The 27,141-nt window shown below is 41.8% G+C and overlaps 1 protein-coding gene across 4 annotated transcripts in view; it reads right to left on the bottom strand.

Moving 5' to 3' along the window:
* CAB39L (calcium binding protein 39 like) overlaps positions 1–27,141 on the bottom strand; it is a 68,476-nt gene that overhangs the window by 35,415 nt on the left and 5,920 nt on the right. For 2 of the 4 annotated variants that reach the window (XM_035900370.1, XM_035900368.1), the window contains exons 2-4: positions 13,265–13,493; positions 12,812–13,044; positions 3,358–3,506 (exon numbers count right to left, since the gene is read on the bottom strand). In XM_035900370.1, coding sequence (XP_035756263.1) covers positions 3,358–3,459 — 102 coding nt within the window. In that variant the 5' untranslated portion in view covers positions 3,460–3,506; positions 12,812–13,044; positions 13,265–13,493. The remainder of the gene's footprint in view (positions 1–3,357; positions 3,507–12,811; positions 13,045–13,264; positions 13,494–27,141) is intronic. The other 2 variants (XM_035900369.1, XM_009644793.2) reach the window with 2 other exon arrangements.

A 27,141-nucleotide genomic window follows, 5' to 3' on the forward strand; every position in this document is an offset into this window, starting at 1 on the left:
GAAAAAGGCAAAGCTTTAAGTACACCTACATCCGTGCAAGCAAACAAACAAAAAACCCTACCCATTAAATAAAGGTAAGAACCAAACATTCAAACTTAGCCTATTTTTCAGTTGCGAGTGTTTAAAAAGCATTATGGCAACGCTACACACATGAATAGCTTTAAAAAAAAAAAAAGACACATGGAGGAACTGGGCCAAATTCAATCCTTCTCTAAGAAGACAGATGCTAGCACAGTCAATAGAGTTCAGGCAAAGTCTGACTGGGTCCTACTCTATGACTAACAAAAAGCATCATTAAGAAAGAGTGCAAACTTCTGTATATTATGTGTGTACATGGAAATGTGTCTTGGAAAAGATGTATAATTGCCTTTATACTTACAAGTGGCTTCTCTGCATCCTATCTATCAAGTTGCATCCTCCCCCCTCTTCCTATTACTCAGAAAGTCCTAATTGATCTGCTGTAAAGCTCCCTCTACCTGTCCACTGCATAGCTGAGTAGGAATGATCGTTTCTGCATTCTCTAAAAAGAGTCCCTCCAAGGCACAGATGGTTCCTGCAGAAAGTTGCACAAAGTTGTATTAGAAGCATCAAGCCTCTCCCTGTCTGACCTCACCCAGGGCATCTTCACCTCATACTTACGATTTCTTAACTGGGAAAGGAAACGAGGAGGTTCTTTGCTAGCCCTGCAGTTAATTTAGGCTTTGCCACACTTCTCTGCCAATTCTGGCTGTATTAGCAGCTTTTAGCTGTCTCAGCCCACGTACCACACTGGCTGTGCTACAATAACAGCTCAATTGTCACAGGATAAATCTTCTTGTTTAAGCATCTGAGGCTCAAGTCCTAGTTGGAAGCTGTTCTGCATGGAAGCATGTACCCTGATTCTGGGGAGTTGTACCCCAGAAGTCCTGGGAACCTTGGTTTTACGGTGAGGCAAAATGGCACCTCTCCAGTTCACATGGAAGAAAACAAGGAGCCAGAAATCTGAAAAATCGGAGAGCCCTGATTCCCAAACTTCTGCATTCATAGGCCCACAGGGTCCAAACCCAGTTTTAGGATATCCAGCATCTGTGGGTCTTGCAGGAGCTAGACCTCTAGGCCCTTCTATGAAAGATTGACACATTTCATCTCCCTTTGGAAATCAAGTTGGAGGTAAATTTTAAAAACCTTGCCAGGTTTTTAAAGTGCAGAACTTTTAAAGTTTTTAGAATGCAGCACAGTGCTTTGGTTTGCTTTGCTTCTGTTTTCAGTTAAATTTCTCTAATCATACTCATGAAAAGACATTATTCCTTAGTATTATTAAATGAGTAAGTTTTGAAAAACTGTGTGTCAGTGAAAGTTTCCCCATTATCTTTTCTTCCACAATTCAAAATGCACACACCACTTAAAAACGGTTTTACTAAGCCCACAAACCTGTATGAATAGTAAAAGATGTGATGAGGTGATTTGTTTTTGCAAGTTATTTTCCTTGCCATTTTTTAAAGTTTATCATTGTCACAGGACTAAAGATATTCCATATGATTTACTGCCCTAAACTCAGGAGAACAAATCCGGCTATTTTCTTTTAGAGGTATTTATTTCAGGACACCTCAGTGCAATGCTTTAGATGGAAGGTAGTGTCACTGAGGATTCTCACATCCTCCTTTCTGAAGGGAGGAAGGCCCTATGTGCTTCCTCTACATCGCAACACAAAGTCCTGAGTCAACAAGCCACATAAAGCAAATGTGTAAATACCGTCCAAAAAAAGGCTGCTTTCTTCACTTGCTGCCTTGCTGCTGAAGTGTCTGCCTTGTCCACCCTCCCTCCTCTCCCCCAATCACCCACATTCACCCCAGGAACAGCCTCCACCCCGTAGCAATAAAGTACAGCAGAAAATACTGACAACCAACCTCCTCCTGTAAAAAAAAGCATCGTCATTAAATTTGCGAGCTGTTTCCATCCTAATACAGCGGGGGAATGCTCCCATATCTTTTGCTTTGTGAGGAAAACACACACCAGCTGTTCTGACTTTTATGAAAAATTTACATTGAGTTCTCGACTCTCTAAGATGTCTGAATTTCTCCTCCTTTGTCACTGACACCCAAATAAACAAACCAGCTCAAAGCCAAAAATCCTCAAAACCACAACCCAGAGTCATGCTGCAAAGCAAATCGAGAAGGAACCCGAGTCTAGAGCTTCTGCTTTGAATGCCTTCTTTAATCAGGCTCCAAAGGATGAATTCAGCAAGAGAGGGCAGATTCTGTTGGTTTATTTAGTTACTTATTTTAAGTTTTAGTTCAGAGTCAAATTCTCTCAGCGCTTTTCAGTTAACCGAAGGTATTTCAGCATGAGACATCAAATACCAGAGGCCTCCCTGAAATCCGTGTGACTGATCTTACAGAATTAACACACTCTGAGCCACTTGCTTTGAACTGAAAGGTTTCAAGAGGATTTCACTAAGGGCATGAAGGGCTCTGTGCTTACCTTTTGGGTTGGGTTCATTCTAACACAGGCTCCTGCACAAAGAAGGGGAAGCACAACACGGACACAGAAACATCAGCTGCACGAAAACTCTGCTAATGTCACTTATCAGCTATTTCTGTTTCCACTGACCTTCAGTTTTAACCTAAAATTTGTTGTTCGTTAAAATCATATAATTCTACTATAGTAATAATATAGAGGGCCAGAGTCTCAGATGAAAAAAAAATTAAATTATTTGATTTTATGTAAGCAGAAATTCCTAACTGGGAGCATTTTGTATGCTGGGGTGCATCTTTTCAACTGGTCACTGGAAAAGTCACAAAAGTAACTCAAGTCACAGAGTTAAAGGAGAGCAACAGTATCAGGAAAAATCTAGCACTATAATTAGAAGACGAGTAGCTCGTTCATTTAGGAAGTACTAGCACACAGAAGATTGGAAAGGGTTGATAGAGCAAGATCTCTTTTATATGTATCTGAATACATACAGGTTTGCGGTTTTATGCAAACAATGTTCATCAAAGGCAAGTTTTGCTCTGTGGGTACCTACACATTAATTGGCAGTCTCATTTGTTATCCTGCTAAAACAATTAATGGTATAACAGTTTTCAAATAGTCTTCCAAGCTGTTTTCTTAGATGCATTACTATTTGCAGGAAGAGGAGATCACCCTTCATTTTGGCTGAGGCTCCTGGATCTCAACATTTTCTTTCTGACCCCCAGACCCATTGTACTTTACTTAGGCAAAAGCCCCCCGATTTCAGCAGCACACTTCAAACAAAGCTACTCACATGTGCAGGTGCTTACAGAACCAGGACAGTAAGCAAACACAATTTTATTCCCTTTATTCTACTACTTCCTCAGCATAAAAACCTTATTGGTCTTCTACAACATTACCTCATACCTTGTCTGTCTTTTTTTCTTGTTTTTCCAAAATGGCCATGTTTTCTTTCAGAATCTTCACAATCTCAGCAGGATTTTTGTGAGATTTACTAAACAAAGGCATGGTTTTTCTTCACCTGGATTTCTTCCTTCAGGATAGAAGAGGACTGCCTTAAATCAAACGAGAAACAAAAATAGCTTTTAAGGTTTATATGAAACTGCAATAAAAACACACAAAGGCATTAAGAACAAGAAAAGGTTGTGCCTCAGGCACTATATTTTCCTTCAGCTACTCAGTAGAGAAGTAAAAGTTCTCACATACAGTTATTGCAAGTTCATCCAGGATTCACAAGCCACCGTTAGCATGTGGAAAGCAATTACTCAGCACCTAGGCAAGGAGCTGGATGCTTCCTAAAGGGCTGACCTAGAGGTCAGCGCTCCAGCGAGTTTATGCCTATGTGCAATGTTTTTTGGACACGGCCTATCTGGCAGGCTCCACTAGATTTCTCACAGGGGTTTCTACCAAACTTCACTGGTTTCATCGCGATGCAGATAACTAACTGTAGACACTAGCATACCAAAAGCATCCTTTGTTTAGAGCATCGCAAAGTTAAGGCCCCAGCTCCTCCACCATTGCTCCTCCTTCTTCAGCTGCTTTTCTTTTTCAGCCTAGAGCTTCTCGAGAAGAAGCAGTTGAAGCTACCCCCTAAGTCTGACAGACTTCAAGAATCTGTGGGTCAGATCTCATTTGTGTAAAATATTGCCTGAATTAAATAAGGAACAGGGGATCAGGCCCAAACATGGACACAAATGGTTTCATGACATTTAAATGAAAGACTGAGCATTTTAATGAAAATGGGTTTGTTTGTTTAATTTAAAACATTCTTCCTCTGTGTGGTTAGAAAGGCAAATACCACATCACTGTATTTATACATGAAAGAAACTGAGTAGCTTAGTTTCTGATCCTACATAGCATTAAGTTGTGAATTCCCATGGGTTTTGCTGAGGGTCCGATACAAAAATCTACTGAAGTCAATGGACAGACTAGAAATGGGAATATGCTCTGGTTAAGGCAGGGAGAGCACAGCACCATTCTAGACTGCATTCTAGTTTGTACAGTAACAAAGAAGAGGTTAAAAAAACCAAAAAAACAAAAAACAAAAGTAAAAAATAATCTCAAACTTTCATCTTCCACAACAGACAACAATCACCATCCCTCCACACACACATTTGCAAGATTAGTCATGAAAACATAAATATATGCATAAATCGCTTCAATCTCCTTATTCTTCTTCAACTTTTACAATTTAAAAAAAAGCTTTATACAAGAGGTTTTAAAGGAAAGAATTAAATGAGCACAATACACACAGTATAAAGAAGAAAACCCAGTGGTCCCAAAGAACCCATTCTTCTCTCGCTTTGTTCTTACCAGTAGTAACACACTATGGAGTCCATCAGGAAGTATGACCCCATTCGTGCCATACATCCATGTGTTACTAATCCCCAAATATGGAATTAATACCCAGATTAGATATACATTCTATTACAACTATAAATAGCAACCATATAAAACAGCCAAGTAAAAAATTCAAACCATAGAGTACTTCAAAAAATAAAATAAAAAAAAATCTATAGAGACTCTGTACTAACATCTTATTAAAAACATTCAAAAATATTTTTGCCAATTACCTTCACAGGAACAGTTTCTATGACATGCAGGAAATATTTTTAAATGTCTTATTTAACCCAAAAGTTCTTTTATAGTGTCCAGAGTAGGTGAATTTGTGTATACCTTCTCATTTGTTGCTAGGTCAGTTTTACAGGAATGTTTTCATGCTCAACATCTGAAAGCTCACCACTTTCGGATTTCCATTTTCAAGCTCCTCACGATTCAGTTCAAACTCATTTTTATTTCTGCAGTTTTGGCTATATAACCTTCACTCCTTGGCTGAGCTCTCAACTGTGGTGTCCTGCTCCTGCGGAGCTCAAAACTGCAGGCTTTGGCAGCACTGTCCAACGAGCAACCGAGCAGAGTCGCAACTCAACCAGCCAACACGCAAGACTGAAGAGCGGGTGTACTAACAGCTAACTCATTTGGGCACTTTCAGCTACATATAAGCACTGGAAAAGACTGAGATGCCAGTATCATACAATAAATTTGTTTAAATGTGGCTAGCAAGCACCAAGCACCCCATAATCCTGCATGTGCTGCAATTAGAAGATTAATAATTTCACAAAACACTTCAAGAAGCACCTGGTTCTGCATGTTTTTATTATCCATGAAGACATGGCATGAGGATGTGAAGATGCGAGAGAGAGGGAGTCGGAGAGCAGGAGTTTAACAGGCATGTTGCATTTCAGAAAAGAAGTACTTTCATCCAAGATGGGGTAGGTTTATTCAGATTGCTGAAGCCATCCCTCCATCTTTCCCTTTTAGAAGTCTCCACAGATGGAAAAGCAAAAGGGGAGATCATTTGATTTTTTAAATTGAAGTACCCATGAGATAGAAGTTCTGAGATTTAAAAAAAAATTAAGTCCACGCTTCTAACTGAAATGTTGACTATAAACACCTTTTCTTCCCAAAAAGTAATTTACATAGCTGTCTAGAGTATGGTGTCTGTATTTAAATAATCACTAATTTTGGCATAAAACTCCAACAGCCAGACTAGCACTTTCCCACTGTATAGTTCCAGTCTCACCACCAAGTCACCACAGCACTGCTCAGTGATTGAATACTGTTTCTCTTCACATCATACCCTACCAGTGTCCTGATCACAACAGCGAAAACACCAATAATAGTGCAGGAAGGGATTCAGGAGACTGTTTAGTTCATCCCTCTGCTGAACAGAGCCAAGTCTCTGCTTCACTTCATTTATCAGACTTACATACAATGTAAAGCATCCGCTGTATGCAAGCGGAGGGAGAGAAAAAGGGGGAGAGCCCCAGATGTGCATCGAAGAATGTTTTTGGATCTACCACTTCTCAGGACACAGTTTTTAACCCATCAGCATCTGGCAAAAGATAATCCATTGCTTCAGAAAATACGTACTGACAGCTGCAGGTTATGATCCCTTTTGCTTCTCCATGCAGGAATCTCCTAGAGGGCACGTGGTATTCACAATTACAGGTAGAAGCAAATGGGGGTAAAGTCACTTTGCCAAGATTTGGGAGTCCACAGAATCATAGAATCGTTTAGGTTGGAAAAGACCTTTAAGGTCATCAAGTCCAACCTTTAACCTAACACTGCCATCCATGGCACTAAACCATGGCCCTAAGCACCTCATCTACCCATCTTCTAAATACCTCCAGGGATGGGGACTCAACCACTTCGCTGGGCAGCCCATTCCAATGCTTGACAACCCTTTCGGTGAAGAAATTTTTCCTAATGTCTAACCTAAACCTGCCCTGGCACAACTTCAGACCATTTCCCCCTCGTCCTATTGCCCGTTACCTGGGAGAAGAGACCAATCCCCACCTCACTACACCCTCCTGTCAGGCAGTTGTAGAGGGCGATAAGGTCTCCCCTCAGGCTCCTCTTTTCCAGGCTGAACAACCCCAGTTCCCTCAGCCGCTCCTCATCAGACTGGTGCTCCAGACCCCTCACCAGCTTTGTGGCTCTGCTCTGGACATGTTCCAGCAACACAACATCTTTCCTGTAGCGAGGGGCTCCTTAGTCTTATGGCTGGCTATTCCATAAAGCACATGGCAAAACAAGGACTCCTCTTCTCCAGCTTTGTTCCTCATGACTGGATTCTCCAGCATAAAAGCAAGCATGAGCTCTCACTAAAACTCTTAATGCAGCTGGACATTTCTGCCCTGTCCTCCTCCTAAGAGCTCTCTGCTCACTAAGCTTTACTTGGAAGGTCTTCTCTTTGGTAGAGGTACTAACTTGGTTTAAATTCCCTATTCCTTTCATCACTTATTTTCAGTCAATTTGTTGGAACTCGGTATTTTCCAGGCATCTAGCCCTCTGTCAAGGTTGCTTGCAATTGGCCAGTAAGTTCAAAAGTTACCATGGGAAGAGAAGTAGGATGAGAGATGGACAGTGTGACCACATAAGCTTTTTTTTCTCAAGAAACCAGTCTAAAAATAATGGAAACACAAAGATGAATGACAACTGAAGAGAACACAACATGGGCTTACCAAAGGTAGCTCATACTACAACCCCTTATGAATACATTTTTAGACAGAGAAAACATAGTAGAACCCATGCATCTGACATGGAAATCCACTAAACTGAATATAACAGAAACTAGTTGAAGGAAAATTAGCATGTAAAGGGAGACTGATCATCTGAGAAGGTTAAGAGCAATTTGGGGATGGGATCTTATTTAGAGAGGCATGGGAATTAAGAGCCTACCCAAAAATTGTGGTGACCCAAACCAGGAAAATATTATCAACACAGAAGGGGACTGGAATATCATTAGCTGAGAAATTGGATGGCCTCAAGGACTGAGATAATAAAAATCAGATAAAAATTAAGAGTAGAAAGTATCAGATAATGCTGAATGGGAGAAGATACAGAGAGGTGGTAGATGCCCCATCCCTGGAAACTTTCAAGGTCAGACTGGACGGGGCTCTGAGCAACCTGATCCAGTTGAAGATGCAGAGGGGTTGGACTAGGTGACCTCTAAAGATCCCTTCCAACCCAAACTATTCTGTGATTCTACGAGTATCTGTTTCAAGCTGAGGACTTACAATGAGAAATTACAGAGACAGATACCCAGTGACTACACTGGCATTTTACAGACAGGTGAAAGAAAAACACAAATCCGTGATGAATTAAGAAAGTGACCAGTAGAAATACAAAGCTATGCATGTCTTCAGATGAAGTCCTGATGAAACTTCATATGGAACACTGTACAAAATCCTGAACACCCACAGTCAAGTAAAATCAACAGAGATTACAGCAGGTGCAGAGAAAGACCCTAGGCTGGCCAGAAAAATGGGAAGACCAGCATGTCTAGAAGGCTGAAAGTGCTTGACTTGGTAAGCTTAGAATAAAAATACAGGGAAGTCCAAGAAGTTATTTCAGCTCAAATAACAGTAACACTTTATTTACATAGAAGCAAATGGCTATAAACTGCCAACGGATAAACTTAAGCTGAAAATGTAAAGGTTTCCAACCATTGGAGCTTTGAGATGTTGAAATGACCTACTCTACCAGGCACACTACAGAGCATCCGTTCATAAATTTTTGACACTGCTGTCTGGCAGCAAGGGACAGGGCTGAATGAGCCCCTTTCATCCCTACTTTCTAGGAAATCTTTTTCCATCTAATGGTTATTCAACAGCATATGTTTTTATAACATCAGAAACGCATTGTGGAGACTCCTGAATTTGTAACAGGGGACCAGCCAACTTCTGAAACATTTGGTTGTGATGATGTTGTTTCACCAGTGGTCTTGTGGAGGAGCTTATGAGACCGAGGAAAGAAACAGCTGTAACTCGATGGACCGACTCCCAGCCTTGCAGGTCTTCTCTCCTGGTCGCACGGGGAACACCCGGGCAGCGCTGTAGCACGAATGGTGGTTTCCAAAGCCTGCTGTTTGAACAGCAGTTTGAGCCATCAGTATGAACAGGTCGTTTCAGCTGCCAGAGACGGAGTCTCCACCGCATTTTACAAGCCCTACTTTCACAAAAATACTTTCAGGGAATATAATGCCGCATTTGTTTGGGAGAAAAAAATGGCACCAATTTTATTTTAGGTAAGTGACAGAAACACCAAAAGGCAATCTTAAAGCACCATTTTCTAAACATTTGACTGGTTCTGTTCAAGTCAGAAAAAAAGAAAAGAAAAATCACACAGACTAAAGCAGCGAGTTCAATGCAGAGGTGGACAAGGTATACAAGACGTGAGTATTAGGGTATTCAGTAGTCTGTCAAAGGTAACATAGCATCCCTTCATACTCAGGGCATGCCTTCCCTCAGAGGCCTCCAACTCTGCAAATATTTAACCAAGATGGAAAATAGACTTCCAAAAACCCCCATATACCTGCTGTTACTCTGCCCCATCTGCAAAGGAAGAAGCCGAAGCACGGAAGATTAGAAGACTTACCCAAGGCCACATAAAAAAAAAAAATAATCAGTGGCTGTGTCAGGAATGAAACCTAGATAATTTGACATCAAAACTTGTACTTTATCAGTCTTCAAAATACCTCTTCTGCCAGTTTATCTGTTCATAAAGGGAATGTACTAAAAGAATTTTGTGCAACTTGAGCTCCTTAATACAACTGTATAGTACAGTAAGAGATCTGGCTCTGTTTGTAGCCACCCTTCCCGATTTCTTTGTTCTTAATCATATACTTTCTCAAAAGATTACACTGCAGCTGAGCTTGTAAGTATGATGAAGGCAAAATGCAGATGGCCACATCACTCTACTCACTGGCCCATCCTGCTATGAAGTGACTCTGTTAAGCAGCCTGGTAAGAAACTCTTCCTTCTGCCCGTGAAGGCAAGAATGGGAGAGCATGTGAGCCCATCAATGCACTCTTCACATGCATTCTTCTGGACAAGCCATTTGGTCTTCAAAAATGAATAAGTGAAAAAATTTCCTTCCTTCAAGTATCAGACATCTGTCTTGTCCTAGTTCCTAACCTTCATTGGCTTATTGATCAGAATCAAAACACTTCAATAACTCATGTTGGGTGAGAGCTTCTTGAATGGAAAATGAAGGTCTTTTTAGCCATTCACCCCAGTGTGCCTAAGACCCAAATGTATGGGACACGAATTAGCACACTTTCTTCATAATTTTGCCTAATTCAGTCTTTTCATAATGGAAGAGATGCTTTATCCCCTCCTCACTTCTCCCTCCTGCCATATTTGGCAAAGTTGTTGCAATTAGAGAGTCATGTACTCAAACCAGGGGATGGAAGCCCCCATGTGTGATGGTCACCTGGAGAAGTCCAATCCGTCCTCCCCCATGGAGTCATCTCACATGACCCATGTTTCATTTGATACACAGAAAGAATCAGGGCTACACAACAAGCAACTTCTCTGCAAATCCTCAACGATTTGCAGATTTTGGAAGGTATATTGCAAATGAGACAAAAGATTAACAGAAGAGAGGACAGTTTTATGGTTAGGGTGAATGAATGCTATCTCTGCTTGGCAACAAAATTATTTGAATAATTTAATTATATCTTCAAGAATTTACTCCTCATAAGCCTTGCTGTTGGTTACTTGTTGCATTACCTGGAATGAAGGTGGATATTGGTTGAAACTTCACCTCAACACACAAAAAAATGCAGGAATAAAAAAACATCCTGAAGATTGGACATGGCAAATAAGTAGGCAGCTCTGCCCTTAATCTGATCACCTCTACAGAATGAGAATAATAATATCATGTAGTTGTTCAATACTGTTATGAAACCAAAGGCATTTACGGTGATGCTCCACTCAAGTGCTGTGGTGCCGCTCTATGGAAGCACTCAAAGAAATTACTAATTCTATTTTTAATTGGGTGCTTGAATGCCCATTCAATAAAAACCAGAAAGCCTATATAGTCTCTCAGCAAACACGGGGGATAAACCGAAACACCAAATACCAATCCGGTCACTGAGGCCACAGCTTGACAAATGCTTTGTTCCGTGACAGTGCCACCCTGCTCCACATCTATTCGCATCCCTACAGCCTCTGTTGGAGTAGTACAGCTGTTTGCAGGGCCACGCGGTGAGCCAGGTCAAGGGACTGACCCCGGTTAACAAAAAAAAAAAGCCTGCTGAGGGAAAAAAGAAGATCACACTGGTTTCCAGTCCAGTTCTCCCCAGAGTCTTAGAGTGAGCTTTACCAGCAAGAAAGGGGAAGGAGGGGATGAAAGGAGGGTAGAGAGATGGGGCTGCTGGCGCAGGTGCTACCAGCCAAACCCAGAATGAGGCAGTGATGATGGGAAAGCGGGTGTAAATGTGTGATGATACAAACGTAATGAAAGTCTCCTGAGTAGCGTACACAGAACAGACTGCACTGGCACTGATAAATGCCAGGCTTCAAGTTAGGAACCTTTTGAGTGTTTGACTTTGCTGCCTAGTGTCCTTTTATTGCAGCAAGTCCTGTGCTACCACATCTATTATTATTATAAAATATTTATTACAAACCAGCATTTGCACACTGCAGTGCCAGGCAACATTCAGGTTCCAAAGCCACGCAGAAGCGGTGTCCTGTAGCACCATACCCACACCTGCATCAATCATCTCTGTATCACAGGATTCCACAGGCTCTCCCACTGACGCTAACGAACTAGCTAGAAGCAGGAGGTTATTACTTTATGTTGAATAAAACTAGAAATCCAAGAAACCAGCAGTTTTACAGCCACCAAAGTTACAGGACTGAGGAGTCAAGAACATTTGAGATCCCTGTTTCCATTTGTCACCACAGAGGTCTTTCAAACCTAAAAAATTAAGAATTCAATTCCATGCCTAACTGTAATCCATAGCAAAACTCACACAAGCTCAGTCATGCAGAAAGATGTCTCTTAACTAATGTCTCCGAAGTACACATAATTCTAACAGAACAGCCCTTAACAGCTTTTCATTTACTTAAGTAAAGGGAAACCAAGTTAAATTTCCATTTCTAGTAGTAATAACAACTGTAGAAATAATGGAAACTGTTAATATAATTTAAATAGCATAGGCAGCAGCCAGGAGGGAATAGGACTTCCTCTAAGCCCATTAGCAAGGAACACAAACACTATTTTTGCTTTTTGTTCAATATTACTGAAAGTTACCTCTCCACACAGCACTCACTTGACCACATCCTTAGCAACCCTGCTGTGTTACTTTCGATAGCTTCGTAACACGTTGAAGTAATTCGCTATAGCAGTAATTTCACTTTACTACTAATACTAATCCAAGAAAGAGTCTTTGCTCAGAAAAAGAACTTCCCTTAAGCTCAGGGAAAGTTCTGCCTGATAGCGACTTCACGAATAGCCCATTCCCCATGGAATTAGGATTTCAGGTTGATGAAACCTATTGACTAGAAATAACGAGGTGCTTAATTTACATACGCTGTTCCCTGTGACAGTTCACACACGCACTCATCTTCCCCGCATCTCTAACCGTTTCCCGACGTCTTATGCAAGTGGCCACGCTTTCATTCCTCTGCATCTCGAGAGCCCGTCTGCAGCTGCAGGCAGTCAGCAGAGAGGAGCGAGAGAAATGATATATTGCAGATATTTTATTTTTGGAAACCGCACTGTAAATAAAGCCATTTCCAGAGATATTCCATGGACACGGAGCGCTTGGTGGCAGAGCCAGCGCCTTATGTAACAGGAGGAGTATTGTTTAGGGTTGCCTGCTTTAAAAAGCCACTCCTGGTAACACAGTTTACAAAGCTATAAAAAGCGAACAGCCTAACTATCAAGAACAAGCAGGCAAGCGGTTTAATTACAAAAAGGCTGGTGCTGACTAGAAAAAGGAAAAGTTTTATTAAATCCCTTAACTTTCTATCGCTCGGAGGACATCGTCGCAGCTGACACTTACTGTGTGCCGAAAGGTGGGGGCTCCTAGGCAGCCCCGCACAGCCCCATGGCCAGGTGCTGAAGACAGCTCTGCCGCCTCCCCACAGCCCACGCCGCCAGCAGCTGCCTTCAGTTATTCTTCCATTTAATTCCGCTTTTTTCCTTTCCTCCCCCCGCGACGATTATTGACACGTGGCGGAGAGAAGGGATCCCGCGACTCGACCTCCCGCTCTTCTGCCGAGCGAGCGTCAGCCTCTGGAAAAGCGTTAGCAGAAAGGATCACTCGAACACGCACAGGCGCTCACAAGCGGCTGTAAATTTCCACTCCCTGCTGCCTGGCGGCCGGACTCCCAGCCTCTCTCCGGCTCCTCGCCGTTCCTGCTCCGACTAGCTCCGTGGCTGGGTGTGCATTTTTCCCCACTGCCCTCCCCGCTTCCCACTCCCTCGCTCGTCTCGCTCACGGGCTCACACACACCTCCCAAACTCCACGTCAGAGGAGCGCGTGGAAAAGCAAAGGAAGAAGCGATCGCTCCGCCGAGAGATGTCTCCAGGGTTAAGGGAGGAGATGCGACGATTTCGCATCACTTCTGTAAGTTTCCATTCCCCTCCGAAGTCTGCTGGTCTAGGGGAGGCATCGCTGACGGGTCCTCGCACCATCACGTGGCGGAGGCTGCTGGAATTAAATTATTCACCTTGCCGTCCTGCTGAGAATGCAAATAAGGGAGGCCAACAGCGGGTTGTTGTTACAAGATAATAATAAAATCAACATGTTCACGCACCACATCTTTCAGCAGAGCCCTGCCCAGAGAAGCTGAAGTTAAACTGTTTTCTGCCTGACTCTGTATTGTAACATAAAGATCAAAATACTTTTCCACAATAATACTGCAGGAGAAAAAAAAAAAAACTTTAAGCAAAATTTAAATCCCGTTGAAAAATAAAACCATTAGCCTAAAGTATTTTTTCAAAGGCTAATGGGATGGGGAAAAAATGCTACAATTAAAGTATTCTGAAACAAATACTACCAGCTATTATCAACCATGCAAATACAGCAAAGTGCAATTAAAGGAATTTTTAATGCTTCACTTTTCTCTCTCAGCGGCTATTGCTCAGCAAGCGCCACATATTCCCAAAGGGAATGGCGAGTGCCTTCCCTCCCCGCCAGTGCTGAGAGCAGGGAAAGGAGGATGCTTTACCAGCCATCACGGGCACGGCAGGATGGGATTTTGGGATTTAAATCCCATCCTCACCCTGATCTCAGCCAAGCCCCAGCAGGGATCTATTTCTGCTGAGCTCACCAGCTCGGAGGGAGCGCCTCCTATCCCCTCTTCCTCAAGAGAAAGCCCAGCCAAAGTCTTATATTATTAAAAATAATTCTGCATGCTACATTTGCTTGGGGAGCTAATCTCAGCTCCTGCCACACACCAGCACCACAGTTGCGTCAGATCCTGATTTAGGGCTCACCTGCAGTAGCTATTCACAGCCCTACGTTAAAGGCAACCAAAAAAGCATGAGAAACCTCATTTCTGAGGAATACAGATGAAACAGCCCCCTTTTAAAGGGCTAACATCCTTTGCTAGTGATCCCAGCTCCTAACCAAGACAAACAGGAGTATCCCAAATCTGCGCTTTGAAGACCCAAGAATCTGCAACTTGCCCGTCCCTCCCAGGCTCAGAGAGGCAGAAGTCGTCCCTGCTCCCTTAACCTCCCTGCGTTTGCTCCTGCGTTTGCCCAGGAGGTGCCAAGCCGACCTCAGAACAGCAGATTCGTGCTCTCAACTTATCTGTAAAGCACACCACGGCTTGTGCTTACGCTTTACCTAACAGATCATCAGGATAACCTCAGCCCCATGTTTTTGGACTGCCCTGAACAGTACTGAGAACGGGCACTAGCGCTTCTCCTGCTGCACCCAAAAGTGCTGCAACAAGTGACACCAAATGGCAACTTCTGCTGCAAACTAGTAGTGAAATGTTCCTCCAGCACAGAATTAAAGGCTTCATGTTGCCTGTCTAGGGCAACTCCAGAGAGAGCTCAGTGGGGGACACTGTGGATACCAAGCTCGGAGCAGGACAATCCGCCCTCCAAAGCGGCATCTTTCTCCATGAAGCTTAGCCGGCATGAGGACAGCCAGCACAGGCTGATGTTTCACAAGATGAAGGACCTTGGGGGGTGTCCTGGTTTTGGCTGGGATAGAGTTGATTTTCTTCCTAGTGGCCGGTATAGTGCTGTGTTTGGTATTTAGTATGGAAAGCATGTTGATAACTCATTGATGTTTTAGGTGTTGCTGAGCAGTGCTTAGACTCGTCAAGGACTTCTCAGCTTCCCATGAGCTGTCAGGTGCACAAGGAGCTGGGAGGGGGCACAGCCAGGACAGCTGACCCCAACTGACCAAAGGACTATTCCATACCATATGATGTCATGCTCAGCATATAAACTGGGGGGAGAGGAAGGAAGGTGGGGATGTTCAGAGTGATGGCGTTTGTCTTCCCAAGTCACTGTTACCTGTGATGGAGCCCTGCTTTCCTGGGGATGGCTGAGCACCTGCCTGCCCATGGGAAGCAGTGAATTAATTCCTTGCTTTGCTTTGCTTGCACGTGCGCAGCTTTTGCTTTCCCTGTTAAACTGTCTTTATCTCAACCCACGAGTTTTCTCACTTTTACTCTTCTGACTCTCTCTCCCATCCCACTGAGGGGAGAGTGAGCGAGCGGCTGCGTGGTGCTGAGTTGCTGGCCGGGGTTAAACCATGACTGGGGGAGAAACTGGTGCTGGGCATCGTTTCATGGGTGCCTTGCTCTGCCCCAGCTCGGTGGGGAGAGGGAAGGGGCACTGTGCCCTGCACCATCTTACACCCACTCTGCGGTTGGCCCTTTCTTTTTTATCGGATACTGCGCCTTTGGGTAAACGTCATGGCTAAAGTCAAACGATAAAAAGTCTGCCCTTGGGCTACTACTGAAGGCCCCAGCTTTTCCTAAGGCAACACAAAAATCTAAGGAGGCCATGTCACTAATCTCCATTGTGTGTTTTTAAGAGAATAATTTTTTTTTCCTTTAACTCTCCCAAGGGGAATTATATCCTTTCCATAGTGCATCCACCACCACTTCAACAGGTAAAAAGACACCCCTCTGTTGCCCCAGGGAGTTCAATGGTGGTGGGTGCTACCCTGCAGTTGAATAATCACAAAAATACTGAATAATCACAAAAAAGCTGTTTTAGTTGCATACTAAGGGGCCCCAGCAGATAATTTGTGTATCACTGGGTTCCCTGAAGTATTCACAGACCCTTCTGAGTGAGCAGCCACATGGAAGCATAAGAGATCTATCTAGAAAATTATTATCCTCTGTTTCAGAGTAAATATGCCCGTTTTCCTGGTTCTGAGGAATAAACTGAATACGCATTCAACTTACAGTTCAACTCTGACAGTCTTCTACCTGAGGAAATACTTTGGGACTTTAATAGGAGCCCTCTACACACCAGGGGAGGAAGAAACACGCCTGCCCCATCCCTGCATTGCAGCAGGAAAAACAGTGCAAAGCAGAGTAGCTAAAGGGGCAAGGGGAAAAAAAATTCTCTGCTATTCCAATATTCTGTTTCATCTCCAGTGCAGTTAATTCTCAGATGACAGGAAAAGGCCCTGAGCCATCCAACAGGAATTAAGCCGTAATTACTTAGTGCTCTTACCTGTTTGGTTTTTTGTTGATGAGACAAAAATAAATTCAAATTTAATTTCAAATAAATTTCAAATTAAATATTTGAAAAGAGATGTTTTCTTCAATTCTTAATTTGTAGCCATCTCAAATATGGAATGATGTAATTTTAGAGAGCCAACAATTCTTTATAGTCTCAAAGTACACTGAAAAAAAAAAATCTCTGTGCACTGCTAAATGACTCCAGCCTCCACATATTTAAATTCCATTATATTTGTTTCCTTTAAAGTGAGCAGAGTCCTCAGGCTAAAGCATGGTTAGAGTACTTTTGAGAAATGTTTGCCTTGCTTTTGTAACTTAAAATCATGCCATCTAATAAAGACTAAAGGAAGCAAAGCCCAGTCCATTATTCCTGCCCTTCCCATTTATTTTCTGAAGTCGAAAAGAGAAACTAGGAACTTGAACAAGGAGTGTTGCAGCAATAAATTACAGCAGCAGATGATAAGCACGCAGTACATATAGATTAGTTCTGCTCATTTAATCACCCACTTCCAGTCTGTCTCCCTCCTCCAGGATGACTTCCAGCATCCCAAAGTCCTAAGCAGCCTCAGATGATAGTAATAAAATAATAATAATAAACATCCATCCTTCCTTCCCTCAAAACTGCTCAATGCCAAGGCCTCAAGCCATCAAAATTCAGTTCTCCACAGCAACAGGTTTAGTTGTGTAATACTGTATATCAGGAGGAGAAACTTCAGAATAGTAAAAAGATCTCCCCACCCCCCAAACCCTGAAACTAAGGAACACACACACACAGGATTTCATCCTACTCTTACAGGTCCCAAGACATCAACATTATGGCAGTTTATCATGGTGGATGGGAACTAAAACCAAATTACTTAGATTATCTACATCATAACACTGTTATACTTTAACTCAAGATATTTAGCCTTATGACAAAGCAATATAAATTAAAGTGTGCCCAACAACACTTCTAAAACCTCATCAAATCAGAGGAGAGACTTTACAGTAACTTTGTGCTTGTATGTTATTCTACAAACTCGCAGATACTAATTTTCCTCAGATCCCCTGCAAGAGCAATGTGGCCACTCCAAATTAATGCCATTAAAACTCGTCTTCACCTAATCAATCCCCAATACAAACACCCCCACTTACTTTCTCCCCTATATAATCTTGGAGGGAGATGAACTCATAAATGAACCATTACATGGATCCCCCCAAAAAAGCCACTGGCACCGAAAGGCAAATTAACCTTTGGCTGCTCGTCCAAATACAAAACAAGGCAAAAAAAAAGGGGTACGGTCTACAGAGGGGCAGGTGATTTTCCCTGCAACCATTTAAAAAGCTTCTGGCCTCTCTCAGGACTAGAAAATTGAAAATTCTTCAGTGAAGCGTGGGGGAACAGAGAGCAGCCAGAGGCAGCAGCTGACCTGTAGCTGTATTTTAGCTGAAGTAAGCATGAGGATTTAAATAGATGCTTTGTATAAGCTATTCCTAAAAATGCAAATATGTCTTCAGTGGTTTTTCCCCTCTTCTTCCACCCAGCTCCCTCTAGTGCTCTCAAGCACATACTGCCTTTTTCTTCCTGTTTTATTTAATGGAAATATAAACAATTGTCAAGCTGATTTTTTTTTTTTAAGACCTGTACTAACTCTTACAAACTGCTCAGGAGTTTTTACTGAACATATTTACCACACTCCAGCAATCACGTACCAATGCTTGCCTTTCTACCACAAACCTTTATGTACTAAATACTTTACATACAGGCCAGCATGTTTAAAATTTTACTCATTTTAAAGGTACCCATCAGCTCCATCCTTAGAGAAAGTCAGCTAAAATGAATTTCTTTCCCTGCACGCTTCCACCCCAAACAGGAATTACATCTAACAGGAGGTAACTAAACCCCAAGAGCCAAAAAAAAAACCCAGATGAAAATTTTATGCCTGCTCTAAAGGGTCACTTATAAAATGTTAATTGCAACCCTTATCTACTGTGTCCCAATATAAAACACCATTAAGAACTCTAACTGCACTCCCACTTTTATGAGCGGAGGAGCAGTGAACTCATGACAACATTGTGCTTTTTACCTGTGGATGTATGCAAAGAGAAAGTAGTCCTCCAAAATCAGTAACTCCCTGAAGAGCTGAGCAGGTATTTTCATTATAGTTAAAGCCTTCACCTCTCCAAACTGCTTCTATCCCAGCTCTGTATAGTCAACTGCTTCAGTGGCCACATCTGTTTAAGGTCCATTAAAAACTAAAATTAGAATTAAAAATGTGAAAAGGAAAGCTCATTTCAGAAGGAACAGCTGCTGAAGATCTAAAATTTAACCTCTCATCATATGTGTACCATGTGAGGCCCAATCTTACAGTTTGTATCGCAGAACACTAAAAAAAAATTTATTTACAGTAGCAACAAACGAAAGTTACACACCACCAAATAAGCCCTTGCTCTCCAGTATGCTGAAAGATAGTCCTTGCATCACTGCTAGCACTTTTCTTCATTAGATTGCAAAACTCTTTCATGTGTATAAGCGCATTTATCTGCCATCTCCCATTTCTGGAATATCCAAACAATATTAATACTGTTTAGTCTTCTTGCAAATATTGAATTTAGTTGCTGATTTTCACGTAAGTCCAGCACGAAATTTTCTTAATGTTAGGCATGAGTTACGAAGACAGTGAGAGGCACTGCAAGTTAAGACATCCTCTTCCAACATACTCACATATGCAAAAAAACCCCATCTATGTTCCCTACAACTTCTCCGGTGGTAGAAGACAACAGAGCATCCCTAACCAGAACTCTAACCTTCCTAACAGCACTTAAAGCTGAAACTTGTCTTAGTGCATATTCATCTCACTAATAGGGATATGCCATGAAAATACTAGGCAGATCAACTGCCTTTTGATGACAATAACTCTCTATAAATAATGTATATGCATATACGTATGTTTATACTCCATTTTTGAGAAGGGAGAAGGCAGTTTGGGAAAATAAAAACCAATGGACTACGACTTTTTCTCTACTGATCACTCCTATAGAAGTCCAAGGCATTTTTCATCAGATGCTTTCAAGATAACTTGCAAGCAAACAAAATAAAGCTTAATTTGAAACCCAGGTTAAGCACTCCTGTGAGGTACTCACCATACACCCACTTTAGTCTGAGCAAATTGAGGTGGCATCAAGCAAGCACCCAAAGATGTGCAATCTAAAATGTATCATTAAGGAATGCCAATAGATAAGAACTGTCATTCCAGATCAAAGCTCCATCAAATCCCATCTCCAAGCATAGCTGACGCCAAGTGCAAAGTATAAAAGAAATATGTATCAGAAGAAGGACCACTCTACTCTTCCAGCTTCTGGCAAGTAGCACCACAGAGGTTTGCTGAAGTGTTACCCAAAATCACCATGCTAAACAGCTACAAATGGCTCCACGCTCGTTCGCTTTAAAGATCCTAAAAGAGCAACTATTCCTTTTCTTGGGAGACTTTGAAATCATATCTGCAGTACTGAGATACAACAGATTGCTTCTGATTCTCAAGACTGAGCGACTGCTCAGAGACGGCTATTCCCTCTAGAGGAGAGATCAAACAAGAAATCAGCACCATCAATGAACTACTGCATCCCGGTTAGTTACTTTTTCAGGGCACCAAAGGCCAGGATTTACCCACCGAACCACTATAGTTCTCAAGTGATTGCCTCAGACAAGAGAACCACTACCAGAAAGTTCCATACAGAGGTAGGGTGTTGCACTGATGAAGAAATGAGTTCAGACCAAGAAAACCAAGAGTCGGTTTCCATTTCTGTCACATATTTCTACGTGATCTTGGGAAAGCCACTTAGTCTCCCCATGGGGAAACAAATGCATTCAAGACCGTAAGGTGCTTTGACACTATAGTGATGGAACCCAAGCAAACCTACTAGGCAGTACCCAGCTTGCTGCGTCCTTTTCTTGCAGATCGGGATAACAATCTTGCAGTTTGTGTGATATATGACTCCAGAAACCATACCCACAGACAGAACACACTTCTGAGTCTCTTCTTATGCAAGTTAAGAATCCTACTAAAGCAGAAGGGTTGAACCAAAAATAGAACAGTATTAGGCTAAAAGAGTCTAAACTGCTGCTTTCAGATGAAGAATTATAGGCTTTTCCAGTGTCAGATAATGAAACCTAAGCATTATTATAATTAATGGAAAACGGCTGTTATTTTTAAACAAGTGTTGCTCTAAACTGACTTGCCCGAATCTCCAGCAGTCAACACTGTTCCACTGGAGAAAGAGAACCCAGATCTTCTCACATTTTTCCTCTTTACTGGTTTTTGTCTTGCAACAATCTTAGTTTAAAATCTTGGATCAGGATAGGGAACCTTGAGAATTCATTGAGCTCAATTTGCAAGTGGAGACATTGTCTTCACAAGTACGCCTAAGTTTTTCTTCCTGACAAACAATTAAGTATATTCATCACTTGTCAGACTGCAAATATATTTGCCTTCATACGACAGATGCATGGTCAATCACGCAACGCTGGATGCTTGCACTTCCCGTCCCATAGTAAGGATCATAACATGACTATAATGGGATCACCCTTCCTCTTATGCAATGAATGGTCCCTGTTGTCACGAATCTTATCACAGATTTTAGTCACGTGTTCTTCTGGTCCCTGGGTGGAGCCTCCAGTACCTCTCTAATCACAGAATCACAGAATTGCAAGGGCTGGAAGGGAGCTCAGGACATCACCTAGTCCAACCCCCCTGCTAAAGCAGGTTCTCCTAGAGCATGTTACACAGGACTTCATCCAGGCGGGCTCTGAATATCTCCAGAGAAGGAGACTCCACAACCCCCCTGGGCAGCCTGTTCCAGTGCTCCATCACCCTCAAAGTAAAGAAGTTTTTCCTCATATTCAACTGAAACCTCTTATGTCCCAGTTTGTACCCATCGCCCCTTGTCCTGTCGCTGGACACCACTACAAAGAGTCTGGCTCTGTCCTCCTGACATCCACCCTTAAGATATTTGTACGTATTGATGAGGTCCCCTCTCAGTCTTCTCTTCTTCAGGCTGAACAAGCCCAACTCTCTCAGCCTTTCCTCGTAGGGGAGAGGCTCCAGTCCCTTTATCATCCTAGTTGCTCCCCTCTGGACTCTTTCTAGGAGTTCCTCATCTTTCTTGAACTGGGGAGCCCAGAGCTGGACACAGTACTCCAGGTGGGGTCTCACCAGGGCAGAGTAGAGGGGGAGGATAACCTGCCTCGACCTGCTGGCCATGCTCCTCTTAATGCACCCCAGGATACCATTGGCCTTCTTGGCAACAAGGGAACACCGCTGGCTCATGGTCAGCTTGTCATCCACCAGGACTCCCAGGTCCCTCTCGGCAGAGCTGCTTTCCAGCAGGTCAGCCCCCAGCCTGTACTGGTGCATGGGGTTCAACCTCCCCAGGTGCTACGTAGTCCATCCTGGCCAAAAGTTGACTATATTGAGCCCATTAACCTGTCTGGAGTTCTATGAAGTCCAATACTGTTACTCCCCAACTGGGGAAAACCTAAACATGCACATTCCCACCCTACTAAAAAGCCACCCGCTGTTTTCCATCTGTGTTGCCCGACAACTGACACTACAAATTAATTATTATATCAGACACACACACCACAAAGTGTCCAATTAAGGGCTGAGTTCCTTTTGTTTTAATTAATAAACCAGGGCCATTTCTTGAATTCCTTAAACGGCAACAGACCCGGCTGCAGGCTGGCATTTTTTAGTGCAGGAAGCCTGTCCTGAACAAGGACCAACATACAGCAGCGTGCTTGTCTTTCAGGACGATTTCTGTTTTGGAGGGAGTGCAGCTGAGGCACCCGTGTGTGCTTTGATTCGACTCTGCTCCTGGGTAGCCTCAACAGTGGAGATCCCCGACAGGTTCTGGATACCTGGAAGAAAGTAACTCTGCACATGACGTAAGTGACAAGCTCTAGATATATACGTTGTATCGGGTCAAATACACTGACGGAAATCTTATTGGCAAACATCACTCCTTTACACATCTCTCAATGAAATCTGACAGCTCCTTTATTACACAGTACACGGATCTGTACTTACAAGCATTGTCACATCCTCTGGAAATAGCTTAAGAAGTGACGGTTTTCTCATGCTAATGGTAGTTTACATATCTGCTCTCTTCCTATGGAAGCAACTGATATTTTTTTCTCCTGTGCGTGTGTTTTTGCAGTGTGCATTCACAAAACAACTTTATCTGCCATCAAAATCTACACTTCTGAAGGCTAAAAGACTGCTACTGTCCAATAAAAAAAAAAAAAAATCATGATTAGCACTGAAAATGAGTAAGGTGTACCCCTCACAAATGAAAAAGGAGTCTCAAGTTATATCAGCCCAGACATGAGAAGTTACCCAGTATCTTTGCAAAAAAATAATGCTTCTATCATAGTCAGAAGCTATCTGAGTCTGAACACCAGCAGAACATATTTTCTAATATCAAATATGCATTCAAGACCTCGATTCTCTCTCTGACATTCCTCAATGTCATGTCCAAGCCTAACATCACAAGAAGACAAAATTTCCTATCTACCAAATTGAGCAGATTCCCAAACCCAAGGAGTCAAAGCCATAGGCTTGATAGCAGAATTGAGAGAGAGAGAAGTCCTGAAAACATTTCTTTCAAAACAGCAGTGCTCATAAGGACATAAAGTTATGCCTGGCATTATTGCCGATTTTGGAGTTTCCACCCAAGTACCGGGGAAAAGAAACAGCTTGTTTTCTGAGAGCTGGCAGAATCGGGTAGCCTCAACAGTGGAGATCCCCGACAGGTTCTGGATACCTGGAAGAAAGTAACTCTGCACATGATGTAAGTGACAAGCTCTAGATATATACGTTGTATCGGGTCAAATACACTGACGGAAATCTTATTGGCAAACATCACTCCTTTACACATCTCTCAATGAAATCTGACAGCTCCTTTATTACACAGTACACGGATCTGTACTTACAAGCATTGTCACATCCTCTGGAAATAGCTTAAGAAGTGACGGTTTTCTCATGCTAATGGTAGTTTACATATCTGCTCTCTTCCTATGGAAGCAACTGATATTTTTTTCTCCTGTGCGTGTGTTTTTGCAGTGTGCATTCACAAAACAACTTTATCTGCCATCAAAATCTACACTTCTGAAGGCTAAAAGACTGCTACTGTCCAATAAAAAAAAAAAAAAATCATGATTAGCACTGAAAATGAGTAAGGTGTACCCCTCACAAATGAAAAAGGAGTCTCAAGTTATATCAGCCCAGACATGAGAAGTTACCCAGTATCTTTGCAAAAAAATAATGCTTCTATCATAGTCAGAAGCTATCTGAGTCTGAACACCAGCAGAACATATTTTCTAATATCAAATATGCATTCAAGACCTCGATTCTCTCTCTGACATTCCTCAATGTCATGTCCAAGCCTAACATCACAAGAAGACAAAATTTCCTATCTACCAAATTGAGCAGATTCCCAAACCCAAGGAGTCAAAGCCATAGGCTTGATAGCAGAATTGAGAGAGAGAGAAGTCCTGAAAACATTTCTTTCAAAACAGCAGTGCTCATAAGGACATAAAGTTATGCCTGGCATTATTGCCGATTTTGGAGTTTCCACCCAAGTACCGGGGAAAAGAAACAGCTTGTTTTCTGAGAGCTGGCAGAATCCTGTGAGAAGGTCACCTAGCAAGAACCATACCAGTTTAACTTTCCATGACCGCAGCAAGGCAGTCTCTACTAGCTGTCATCATGGGATGAAATTACTTTCACAAGCGTAAGAACTTCCATTGAAAGATTTCAGCACACAAAGACCTGTATCCAAACAGCTGTGTATCAGCCAAGTAACTACAGACGTAAACCTAAGCTATTTAATACCACGTCATTTAACCCAACAACCACACTACCTATTTTTACGTTTTTCTATTTAAAAAGAATATAGATGACGTGGTTAGGAACTTTAAAAGTAACCCATAATGAGGATCTCTGACAATTTACACAGAGCTAAAACTGCAGAGAGGTCCAATGCTTCCTATAGACTTACAAAATAAGACCTTATTTGGGAAAAAAGTTTCAAACAGATTTTTTTCTCTTCTCAAAACAAGAAATTAATGTTGTTATGACCAATAAAGGAATTTTAAAATGGCAAAGATCTACTCTGGTTCTCACAAAGCATGAATTATTGTCTGATGTAGCTCAACAGCTTCCTGAACAAGGACAGTTTTTTAAAATATCTTGGAAGTAAATCGTATATTGCATTAATTTCAACTGTTGGAGAATCTATGAAGGCCATCAATAAGCTAGCGCAATAGTTAACTAGTTATCACTTCAAATATTTTTTAATTTTATGCAAGTTCATATACTTTTTTTACTTACTGCTTCTTGCTACTTTTGAAAATCTTACTACATTTGCAAATGTACGCTCTTTGAAGGCTCTCCATTTTATTCATGGATATGATCAAATCACTTCAACAAACTCGGAATTTACTTCTTCACGTATAGATACATTTTTCCAACACCTACAATCAATACTGACTTCGATTTAAAAATATGTCTTGAAGTGAGTCCATCAATCCTGATTATATTCCAGAAGTGAGGTCAATAACATTGGAAAGGAAATCTCTCGTTCTGCATTCAGTGTATTCAACTACTGTCAGCTCTTGGCTGCCGCTCATTTATCTGCTGGGAGTGTCTTGTCCACTGATGGTTGCCAGTGAGCTTTGATACCTTGCAGTGCTGGTTTTTAGGATAGTGCTCCTCATCCTTAAGATGCATCCAGCCTTCTTTCATGGTGATTAACTTCCCAAAGGTTTGAGTCCATCTTTCAAAAGAGTCAGCTAATATGCTCTTTAATTCAACCAAATATATGAGGCCATGCCATCGCGTGTCATTTTTCTACTCTACGTGGCCTAGATAAAACTGTCAGGAAGGATTTTGCATTTTCTTCTAACTGTGTGTTCATTTGGGGTTGGTTTTTTTTTTTTGCAAACAAACATCCAACAACTGAACATCAGAAAACTTTATCTTACTTCAATGATTCTTCATTGAATGTAACATTTTCAGGAGTCAGTTTCTTAGCCAGATGAGATCAAACCCTTAATCTAACCGATATACTAGACATTTTATAATACCTGTTTTCTATTAATCATATTGAACAGCACTTGCAACATGTCAATGATTTTAGACAGTCTTTCATTAGCCATTTAAAAAAAATATTCCTCAGTCTCCATAAATTTGTAACACAAGTTTTCAAAAGTGTTCTTTCAATCTTTCGTTACTGCTGCAATATGATGGATCTGTTCACTGTTATATGCTTATTCATAATATTCAGCTTAATTCTCACTACAGATGTACATAACAGTTTGGTCTTTTCGGCATTGTTGTAGACAACTGCAGTGCAGCCATCACACATATGCCACTGTTCTTTTTGTTCCTGGTATTTTTAGAACTTCTCATTAGCCCTAGAGTTTTCTTTAATCATCTTTATAAAAAATTACTTATTCCTATATATTGGCTGCTGCCCTTGAACCACTTCTAAATCAAGATGTGACTCTTCCTTTGCTTAAACTATCTTTTAGTATCTGGCTCTGCACATTCTAGATAGCCACAGTCTCACATTTTTTCCCCAAAAACTTTGAGACAGACTCTTGTAAATGATGTTAGAAATACATTAGTGATGTAACAGAATGTCACATCATGCAGAACGGAAGATTTTCTTAGTCCCCCATGTTTTCCATCCTCAAAGACAGAAATGTCACATACTTTTGCAGCCAACTTCTCCCACGACCTTATGAACTGCGATGAGGAGATACTCAATTTACAGGGTAGAGAGAGTTCAGCGAGAGAAAGGGAAAACAATGTGCAACATCTCTGTGCATGTTTTTTTAGCATTTAACTGCTGCCCAAGAAACTGGAACAGCACGATGATATCTTGGGAAATCCTCTGGCAACATCTTCCTTTCCCTGACAAAAGAGGGTGGAAAGCAGATTTATTGTAGGGGCATGAATCTCCTTACATTAATGTTCGTTCTTTTGAAGGGAGAAACCTTTTCCAAACGGCACATATCCTAAAGACTACCAAGCCAATCCGACCTCAGAGTCCATTTCAAAACACCTTTGACCAAAAGCACTTTGTCCTATACTTTTGTATTTTGCCCAAGGCTTGTGCAATGCTTGCAATAGAGGAGTACAGATGTCGTGGGCAGTTACAGACCTAAACACAGACTGTAATGTAAAAGACAAGACCTATTAACAGCATGCAGATGAGGACACAATCTCTATGTAATAAGTTTGTCTTCAAAAGGCTCAGCTTACTTAGCTCATTTGCTAAGATACATTAATCAATTGTCAAAAAACCCCCAACAACAAAACTTCCAACCAAAAACAAACAAAAAAGCAAACCCACACTTTTCCCAGACATTGATTACGTGATATACGTGGTATTTACCTTAACAGATTACTACAACCGCCCTGCAATCCTACCCTCACCCTACAAATTTCAATTGGGTGCCTCATTTGCAGCAACAAATAAATCGTATATTGCAGACAGCTTTTCCTGTATCCGAACCCAACAGGTAGTGAAGGACCACCCTAAGCTGGTAGTCTTTTGCTTATTTGCAGAAGTGAAAGACAGCTGCTTGACTGCCAGTGAACTGCAGAAAGTGAGAGTACACAAT

This window comes from Egretta garzetta, unplaced genomic scaffold (assembly GCF_000687185.1).
Source record: "Egretta garzetta isolate BGI_Z169 unplaced genomic scaffold, ASM68718v1 scaffold268, whole genome shotgun sequence".
Taxonomy (NCBI): Eukaryota; Metazoa; Chordata; class Aves; order Pelecaniformes; family Ardeidae; genus Egretta; species Egretta garzetta.